At 46.8% G+C, this 10,659-nt stretch overlaps 1 protein-coding gene across 1 annotated transcript; it reads right to left on the minus strand.

The window, feature by feature from the left end:
* Positions 1-1,473: 1,473 nt before the first annotated feature.
* LOC101831620 (tubulin alpha-3 chain) lies at positions 1,474-10,111 on the minus strand. Its single transcript, XM_013123621.3, has 5 exons — positions 10,003-10,111; positions 5,145-5,367; positions 4,726-4,874; positions 3,378-4,058; positions 1,474-1,846 (listed from the first exon to the last, which is right to left on the minus strand). Exons 1-5 carry the CDS (start codon positions 10,003-10,005, stop codon positions 1,550-1,552), a joined length of 1,353 nt encoding a protein of 450 aa, XP_012979075.2. The 5' UTR covers positions 10,006-10,111; the 3' UTR covers positions 1,474-1,549.
* Between the last annotated feature and the right edge of the window lie 548 nt (positions 10,112-10,659).

Raw genomic sequence — 10,659 nt, forward strand, 5'->3', positions numbered from 1 at the left:
GCCACCATGTGGTTGCTGGGAATTGAACTCAGGACCTCTGAGTGAGACCTCTGCAAGACCAGTCAGTGCTCTTAACCTCTGAGCATCTCTCCAGCCCACTTTCTTCCTAGACCCAGATGCCAAGCTTCAGATCTGGGCTACTTTTTACCTGAAGCCAGCCTTACACAGTTCTGGCTCAGAGAACTGGTGCCGGATACCTTGCCTGCCTCACTAAGAGTCTTTCTCAGGCAGTGAGCTTTCCTGTCACCCGGGAAACACAGTCAGCACCCTGGGCTCTTATGACAGCCTGTGGTCACACTGGGTGCTCCAGGGCTTCCTCACCAGGATAGTGCTGCCATCCTGTTTGCGTGCCCGCCTATTTCAAGCAATTCTCAAGGTGCTGACGAGCACAGGCATTTAGACGCCAGGCCCCGGCCTCCCGCAGTTAGGCAGCCTAGAGCACACCTTGTCCTGGGAGTCGAGACACAGACCTGTGCTGGTGAAGAGGGAAGGCAGACTTCCTGAAGTCCTTTCAGATAGGCACCGCCTGCCAGAGAAAGGGGAAACAGGCCTGGAGAAAGAAAAGCAGTTTGCTCAGCATCAGCCAAACCTGGAAACGTAGGGTCTTCTGCTGTCCTCGATCCTACCTAGACCCTCTCACAGAATATGATCCATAGAAGGCACCAGTCATTCTGGAAGATTTCATGCCATCATCTATGTGGCTCATTTGTGCATCTAAGTGTAACTACTGATTGACTAGGATGGAGCAACTGTGTGTGGGTCTATGTGGTGTGGAACAAGAACCTTCTATGCTGACATATGATCATGGAAAGCCCTTGACTGAAAAAGGGCCATCACCAAGAAAACTCTTGATTCTTATATAAAAGAACCTACCAAGACCAGTGCTCAACACTTAATTCCATACCAGGAATAAGGGACTGACAGAGGGTGACCCAAATACAGCCGGGCGGTGGTGGCGCACACCTCTAATCCCAGCACTCGGGAGGCAGAGACAGGCGGATCTCTGGGAGCTCAAGGCCAGCCTGGTTCCAGGACAGTCTCCAAAGCAATACAGAGAAACCCTGTCTCGAAAAACAACAAGACAAAACAAAACATACAACACAGACCATGTGATGGTGGCTGGCTCTGGGTCACCTTCAGCAGCCGGGTGACACCAGGGAAAGAAAGCTAATTATGTAGCTAATTATGTGGGTGCAAACGAAGCGTCGGGCGCTGAGCTCCCACTGTCCCAGGACACAAAGCTGAGTCCAGAGAGAACCCTCTCAGCAACCCAAGACAGGGTCAGTTCTGTGTCTCCGAAGCAGCACTTGAAAGCGCCTTGTCCCGATGTACTTAGTTTGAACTTAAGACTGGAACAGATAGACACATTTATCATTTCTTAGGGGAAACAGGTGTGTTTTCCCCAGAGAAGTTTACTTGGGAAAGGCAAGCACCTAGAAAGGAATTTTGTTACAAAGTACAGCACACAGGGAAGGCAATGCTATAAAACTTTTAATAAGTAAATGGCGGGGAAGATGTAAATGGATGGCCGCCAGCCAGACCCACATCTTCAGTATTCCTCTCCTTCCTCTGCCTCTGCTTCCACGGAATCCACGCCCACCTCTTCATAATCCTTCTCCAGGGCAGCCAGGTCCTCCCGAGCTTCTGAGAACTCCCCCTCCTCCATGCCTTCTCCCACGTACCAGTGCACAAAGGCCCGCTTGGCATACATGAGGTCAAACTTGTGGTCCAGGCGGGCCCAGGCCTCTGCGATGGCTGTGGTGTTGCTCAGCATGCACACGGCCCTCTGCACTTTGGCCAGGTCTCCCCCAGGGACCACAGTGGGGGGCTGGTAGTTAATACCCACCTGCCAGAGAAGAGAAAAATGCAGTGAAGTTCATAATAACCTCAGAAATATGACAGCTCACTAGAAATCGGGAACTCATACCACACTTTGGGGAATGAATAAATCACCTACACAAAGTAACATGTATAAAAGAATTTTTTTTGAGACAGGGTTTCTATGTATTGTTTTGGAGGCTCTTTCTGTAGACCAGGCTGACCTTGAACTCACAGAGATCCGCTTGCCTCTGCCTCCCGAGTGCTGGGATTAAAGGTGTGTGCCACCAACGCCAGCTGTATAAAAGACTTTCAAGTACTTACTTGAACCACTAATGGCCAAAGTGGAAACAAGACAACACAACAAAGGCAAAGAATGAGAACCCTACCAAGGTATACTGTATGCTTAGTTAAAAGGAGACTAACTGAATATTTGTATTCATGTATAGAAAACCCCTATGTAGCAGTGAACTCTAGCAAACAGACTCTTTGGAGCTTTGGAAGGATGATAAACCCTAGGAATGTGCTAGAGTGGTAACCTTTTTACACCCTGATGCACAGATGGCTGTTAGCATCTAGGGACACAGCCAGACTGGGGAACAGAGACACAGGGGTCCTCCTCTGATCAACAGGTACATTCTCTTTAAAAAGGAACGTGTATCCTTTGCTGCCCTCTGCTGGCCTGTCAGCCAACATCACCCATATAAGAGGTAGAACATATCTTGACTATGCAGACTGCCTCCAGTTTTATAGGGACAAAAAGCTTTGGGGACAGGGAGTCCAGTTTTCAGTCTACTAATTAATTAATATTTTAATATTATTAAAATTATTATTAAATACTATTTAAAACATAAGTTAACAATACTTCAGCCATCCTTTTAAATGTTTTGTTACATTTTTATAGTTTAAAGGTTCTAAAAATTATTTGAAAATCCCAAGCTGGCCGCAAACTATTTGGGCAAGGATGATTTTGAACTCACTCTAGTGCTGGGATTACAGGCATGTGCCACCGTGGATGTCCAGCTAAAAACACTATTTTTAAATATGGAAACGTGTAGTCCCAGTAATGACTGTTAGAAAAATTCCTCATCTTCTTAGTGTCTCACTGGCTGAGAAAAGCTCATCTGCTTAAGGTTTGGTAATTGATGGTTTAAGAAATAAAGATTGGGGCCATGTGGTGGTGGCTCATGCCTTTAACCCCAGAACTTGGAAAGTAGAGGCAGGCAGATCTCTGTGAGTTTGAGGTCAGCCTGGTCCAGAGTGAGTTACAGGACAGCCAGGGTTGCACAGAGAAACCCTGCTTCGGAAAACCAATCCACCAACCAACCTACCCACCCAAATAAAAACCGAACAAAAAAATATAAAATCAGTAATTGGTGATTGTAAGAAAAAGGGTTCCCAATATCATTTGGAAAAGTGTTAAGTCACTCAGCAACTTAACTACTTATTAGACATGCTTTTGGAGCCTGACATGACAAGAGGAATTCTTGCCCAAAGCTATGGCCTTGAGAGAGTTGTTGCTTGCTGACAGATTTAACTGGCACAGCATCTAATCCTACCTTAAATCCAGTTGGGCACCAATCCACAAACTGGATAGTGCGCTTGGTCTTGATGGTAGCAATGGCCGCGTTGACGTCTTTCGGGACCACATCCCCCCTGTACAACATGCAGCAGGCCATGTACTTGCCGTGGCGAGGGTCACACTTGACCATCTGATTGGCTGGCTCGAAGCAAGCATTGGTGATCTCTGCCACTGACAGCTGCTCATGGTACGCCTTCTCAGCCGAGATGACCGGGGCGTAGGTGACCAGGGGGAAGTGGATACGAGGGTAGGGCACCAGGTTGGTCTGGAATTCCGTTAAGTCCACATTCAGGGCCCCATCAAACCTCAGGGAGGCAGTGATGGATGACACAATCTGCCCGATCAGACGATTGAGGTTGGTGTAGGTGGGACGCTCAATATCCAGGTTGCGCCGACAGATGTCATAGATGGCTTCGTTATCCACCATGAACGCACAGTCAGAGTGTTCCAGCGTCGTGTGCGTGGTCAGGATGGAGTTGTAGGGCTCCACAACAGCTGTGGAAACCTGGGGGGCTGGGTAGATGGCAAATTCCAGCTTGGATTTCTTGCCATAGTCCACTGAAAGTCGTTCCATCAGCAGAGATGCGAACCCAGAGCCTGTGCCCCCTCCAAAGCTGTGGAAGATGAGGAAGCCCTGCAGTCCCGTGCACAGATCTGCCTGTGGTGAACCAGAGTACGTAAGCCAGTGCCTACAAAGCCACACCCACCTCAAGCCCCACACTCATGACCGCCACTTCTGCAAACCGAATCAAATTCGATGGTCTACAGTGTACACACTGCACTTTGAACACAGTGAAGATCTACGGATGCCTCTCAGCAGAGGCTCTGTAGTAAGGTATTGGATAAACTCATGAGAGATTCCCGATTCTAACAGATTTGTCAAAAATTACCGGGCTTGATAGTTTATGTCAACTTGACACAAGCTAAAGTCATCTGAGAGGGAGCCTCAAATAAGAAAATACCTTCATAAGACCAGGCTGCAGGCAAGCCTGCAGGGCATTTTCTTAATTAGTGATTGATTAGGGAGGGCCCAGACCACTGCGGGTGTTGTCATCCCTGGCTGGTGGTTCTGGGGTTTATAAAAACGCAGGCTGAGCAAGCCAGTAAGCAGCTCCCCTCCACAGACTCTGAATCAGTTCCTGCCTCCGAGTTCCTGACCCGGCTTCCTTTGATGAACAGTGTAAGTCAAATAAAACTTTTCTTTCCCAAGATGCACTGGTCATGGTGTTTTATCACAGCAATAGTAACCCTAACTAAGACAATGACACGACCACCATCAATGCTGACTCTCTGGACCAGGGCAACCACAATAAGAAGCCTCTTACTAGTTTTCGGATTCGGTCCAGGACCAGGTCGACAATCTCCTTGCCAATGGTATAATGACCTCTGGCGTAATTATTGGCTGCATCTTCCTTCCCGGTGATCAGCTGCTCTGGGTGGAAAAGTTGCCTGTAGGTTCCAGTGCGTACTTCATCTAGAGAGACCATACATACCGTGAGTCTTTTGGGCAAGGGACATTCTATTCACTGTGGTGTAGGCCAAGAGCACCTCCTAAGAACTGTCTGTATACACACAAACCACCATGGGTACAGATACACCACACACGACCCTTTCCGTGCCTCACCCAACAAAGTCACAAGCACACATCTGTATAGCCTGTCTACTCTGCAGAGACGTCAGCGGGCTTTTCCTCAGACACTCCCACTCTCCCAGGAAAGCCTCCACCCAGGGCCCAGGCACCTACCGACCACGGTGGGCTCCAGGTCCACAAACACTGCTCTGGGCACATGCTTGCCAGCTCCAGTTTCACTGAAGAATGTGTTGAACGAGTCGTCACCGCCTCCAATGGTTTTGTCACTTGGCATCTGACCGTCAGGCTGAATACCATGTTCAAGGCAGTACAGTTCCCAGCAGGCATTGCCAATCTGGACACCTGCCTGCCCCACGTGGATAGAGATACACTCACGCTGGAATCCAGAACAGACACATGACAATCATTCAACTGAAACTGTACAACATACCAATTTTGTGTAGTGCCATAGTATTTATTTTCAAACTTTATTCACAACAAAGCTCTGGCATTCCTTTTATCTCTCTTAGAACTCACTGCTGGGGACTGGAGAAATGGCTTAGCAGATAAGAGTACTGACTGCTCTACCAGAGGACCTGTGTTCAATTCTGAGCACCCACATGACAGCTAACAAGTGTCTGACTGTAACTCCAAGATCTGACACCCTCATATAGACATACATGTAGGCACAACACCAATGCAAATAAAATAAAAATAAACTACAAAAAAATCACCTTTAAAAACTGACTTCCACGAAGTAAAACAGGCCCATAATCCCAGTACCCAGAAAGATTAAGTAGAGTCAAGTCCAGCTCTATCCCAAGACATGCACGTACGCACAGATCAAACAGGTTGGTCTGCTCTAAACTTGCCCTATTTTGACATATAGTTTCACTGATCCTGCCTGGTCTCAAACTAGTGGCCATCCTCTTGCCTCAGCCTCTCAAGTGCTAGGATTACAGATGAAAGCCCTTACTCCAGGCTAGCCATACCATTAAGTAGCAGTTAATGTTGAAATGTTTGCCACTCTTCAACAATACGTTAGTTTAAGATTTGCAAACCATGCAATGTCAACAACTCATTAGGGATAGTCACAGTAATTCTCTGAAAATCTTATCAGTTTTAACTGTGGCCCAACTAAAAGATAAGATATAGTCCACCAAGGAAAAACATAAAGGTCTCAGGTCACCCAGTCCAAACCTGGGTCACCATGTCTTCTATCTGCTCATCTAGATCAACCCTTTTAATCACTCTCCATCCTAATCCGTGCACCAGGAAGCTGGCTCATGTCCACACGCCCGAGCACTGCCACCCCCATGGCCTCACTGCCATCCCTGTGGCCGCACAACTTCTGAGTTACTATTCTTCACAAAGATGCCATCACTCTCCCTTTCAGGTCTAGGAATGTAACACTTCCAGACATTGTGAAGTATTAAGATACTGTATTGTCCTCATTTTTTTCTTTATTTAAAACTTGAAGGCCAGGGCTGGCTATATAGCCCGGGCTGGCCTGGGAACTGCAATCTTTCTGCCTCAGCAAACAGATGCTAGGATTATAAGATGTGCCACCATATCCAATTTATGGTTTCTTTCTTTTTTTAGTTTTTTGAGACAGGGTTTCTCTGTGTAGCTCTTGCAGACCAGGCTAGCCTTGAACTCAGAGATTCGCCTGCCTATGCCTCCAAGTGCTGGAATTAAAGGCATGTACCACCACCGGCCGGCCTCAATTTATAGTTTCTTTATATGTATAAATTGTACATTTGGTTCTACTCAACTCATCAGTTATAAGTGGAATACCCTTTTCATGCCAGGACCTAAGTACGATTAGCAACCACTTGTTCAATTTCATCCCCACAATTATCTAGAGATCAAATGAAATTTGCAGGATGTCACATAACATATTCCACATCAGAAGCACCCTAGCTGTGGCCTGTGGACCAAACATGACCCAGAATAGCTATAAAAGTAGATATAAACCTATTGAGAAATAATTTTTCTGTAAATCATGGGTTCTTGAGCATAATTTCACTGATAACACTGTGTTTCAATGTCACGCAGAATGCATGTGTATTCTTGATGTTTGTGCTCATGTACGGCTGATGGTACACAACATCTGGTGTGCTATCTTCCAAGCACAGTTGAATTAGTAGCATCAGCAATAAGTAACATGTACTGTGGTCGAAACATAGCAACTGTTTTACCCTACCACTGGAAACAGCTGTTAATTGCGATTCAGAAGACAGGAAGGTTGCCTACGAGTATTTCTACACTTAGACAGGAGCTCTCCAGTTAGCTGCTTTGTGGTGTAGTCAGAGTTGGAAAGATGCAAGCCCGTGCTTTCTATTTGCCTGCCAGTTCCCTTTTCCTTCCTTTCCTGTTTTGAGACAGAGCATCACCATGCAACTCTGGCGGACTCAAACTCACAAAGGTTCACTGTCTCCGAGCGCTGCAATTAAAGGCACGCAGCACTGTGCTTGCTCACCAGTTTTTGTAACGAGCAAATGCAAGGCTGGTGAGATAACTCAGTGATCAAAGGCGCTCACTGCCAAACTATTTCTGGGGCCCATTTAGTGGAAGAGAATCAGCTCCTGCAAGTTGTCATCTGATCTCCACTGGCAGCCGTGTAAACATTTATACAATAATGCAAATGAAAAGTAAAGTGGGTATAGTCCCTTATCTAATTTTTTAAACCCCAGAAAGACTTCTTATAATGTCTCAAAAATAAACAGAACCCCCCCAAATAAAAAATTACAAAGATTCTTAAATGAAACATAGACAGATGGATTTTTGAGGCAAATAGTGAGACTCTGCTTAATCTGAAGATAAATTAAGTTTTCAAAAGTTAATTTGAAAAGGTGTATGCAAAAACTGGTTCGTTTGGTTAACTTGACACAAACTAGAGTCACCTGGGAAGAGAGAACGTGAACATGTCTGTTGTAGGAGTGAACCCCACAAAGCTATCCGCCCGTGAGGGCGGGGACAAGTAAATTAGCACAGGTAGAGATAAAAGGAAGCAAAAGGAAATAGGACCTCCTCTTTTGGAAGCCAGCCACGCTTTTGACTCCCAGCTTGGGTGATTCTCTCTTTCTCTCTGGTAAACAAATATATTGTATTCCCTATAGCATTGATTATCATCATTAGTCTGTGGGGCATTTTCTTGGTTAATGGTTGATGTGGTGCTGTGGGATAATCCTTCTGTACACTGTGAATATGTTTTACTCTCATTGGTTAATAAAAAGGCTGATTTGGCCTATACCAAGGCAGACTAAGGCTAAGCGGGAAAGCCCAACTGAAAATACAGAGAGGAAGAAGGGTGGAGTTAGAAAGATGAGAGCCAGTCGCCAGAGGACACAAGCCATGTGGCAAAATATAGATTAACAGGAATGGGTTAATTCAAGTTGTAAGAGCCAGTTAGTAACAAGCCTGAGCTATAGGTCAAGCATTCTATAATATAAACTTTAGTATGTTTGAGACCAGGCAGTTGAGACAGAAAAGCTCTGCTTCCATTTACAATGTGGGAGGACCCAAATCTAAATGGGCACTATAAGAAAGCAGGCTGAGCAAGCCAGGGAACAGTTTCCTCCATCTCCTTCAGTTCCTGCCTAGGTTTCCCGATGACAGACTATATACACCCTGTAAGCCAAATAAATTCTTCACCAAGTTGGTTTGGTCCGTGTTTTATTACGGCAACAAACAGCAAAGGAGAACATGTAGCTAAATTCCATGCCCATCAAAGATTGTGTCATAAGAACAAAATGATGGGATTAAGGTGTCTTCTCAACAAGAAAACTTTTTTTTTAATGAAAAACATAACGATCAAGTCATACATGACAGTAAGCAGCGTAATTAGGAGGCTAAGGCAAGAAGTTTGCGGCTAGCATGGATGATGAGGTCCTGTCACAGAAACAAAGATAAATTCTGTTTAGACCTAGATTTTATGTTATTTGTTAGCGTGTGTTCCTTTTAAGCGAATACAAATATTTAATATTTCTGCTTGGGGCTGGAGAGATGGTTCGATTGTTAGGAGAACAGACTTCTGTATTTCCCAAACGCACACATGCCCCAGCTGGTCTTTCCTCTTGCGGAGGACCAGAGTCTGGTTCCCAGACCCACAACTGTCTATGACTCCAGCTCCTGTGTCCTCAGCGCCCTCTTCTGGCCTCTCTGGGAAATTGCACTCATGAACACATACCTCAAACAGGCTTACATGTGCTACCATTCAGACAAAGAAAAAACTCAAAACAGGTTTTTTTCTTAAGACAAGTTCTTGTAGCCTATGTCAGCCTCAAATTTGCACAGACTAGTCTTGAAATCTGCTTGGGGGGAAGCTCTACCTTACCCCCTCCTCTCTCTCACCAAACCCTGGCCCCCTTCACCCTCCCAAGATGCTCAAGACCACACCTGCTGGGCATTGAAGACTCTGATCCTAGACCTGCCACATGATTTCTCTCCTGCCTGTCTAGGAGTTGCTTTGTTCTGTTTGTTAACACCTGGTCTTGTTAATCCGGCTGGATTTGGCTTATTGTATCAGCAGAGAACCCCCTCCCCCCAACCAGGGATTCAAAAATACTTAGTAACTTTCACTTTCCTATGGTGAATATTAGACCAGAAAGCTTGGTAGCTTCTAGAATATTCTGGAACCAACGCCATTGTTGTTCTCTCAATCAAGGACACTGGTTTTGGAAAACAAAATCCCTCTCCAAAAACCAATCTGCTACCCTCTTTTGTTGTATTTTCTTGAGACCGGAGTGCTACGAGGTTGGGGCTGGCCTCGAACTCTTGTGTTCATCAACCTCTGTAGGGCTGGGACTCCAGACGGGAACTACATCCCACCATCCTGGATCTTCACAGCGAGCTAAGACACATAGTGCTTCGCGCTGGAACTCGCGTTGTGAGGATCAGGAGGAAACTGCGGCCTCCCGGGCTGCTATGCCTTCGCTCGCCCTCGCAGGAGCCTGGGCCGAGGAGACGGTGGTCTCCCTCCCGTGGGGCCCACCCTGAGCCCGCCACCCCTGCTTGGGCCTGCTCTCACCATCCTGAACTCCGCAGACTCGGCTCAACCACGCCTCAGTCCTCGCTCAGCACCGACCACAACCACCTCTCAATGGTCCCGCTCGCCCCGGATGCGGATGAGGATGCGCGGGGCTCACTGGCTCAGAGCACCCGCCTCAGGGGCGGGCCTAGGCCCCACATTCCGCTTATGATTGGATGTGGCTCAATTTGCCATGCTGGTGCTTTCTGATTGGACGTGGCTTTGGCGGGAAGGCTCTGGAGTGGCTGGAGGGGACGAGCATCTGGAGATTGGGGTTGTCTGCGCATTCCCCAATGCGCAGGACAAGTGGGTGGAGCCGTGCACACTCAGCATGCCCTCGCCTTTCCTTGGCTATCCTCACCTTACCTCACCTGGTGCAGAAAAGCTGTTCAGCCGCTCCCGGGGGGCCTCCAGATCGCACTTCTTCAGAGAGACATGAGTTTCTGGGCACTTGTAGAGTCCTGCGTTAGGACCCAGCGCTCCTTTGGAAATCTGTATGCACAATCATCTGTTCCGACATCATCATCATCATCATTATTGTTTTTATTAGTTTGGTTTTTTCGAGACAGGGTTTCTCTGTGTAACAGCTCTGGCTGTCCTGGAACTAGTGCTTGTAGACCAGGCTGGTCTCAAACTCACAGAGATCCACCTGCCTCT

Source organism: Mesocricetus auratus, unplaced genomic scaffold, assembly GCF_017639785.1.
Source record: "Mesocricetus auratus isolate SY011 unplaced genomic scaffold, BCM_Maur_2.0 Super-Scaffold_100676, whole genome shotgun sequence".
NCBI lineage: Eukaryota > Metazoa > Chordata > Mammalia > Rodentia > Cricetidae > Mesocricetus > Mesocricetus auratus.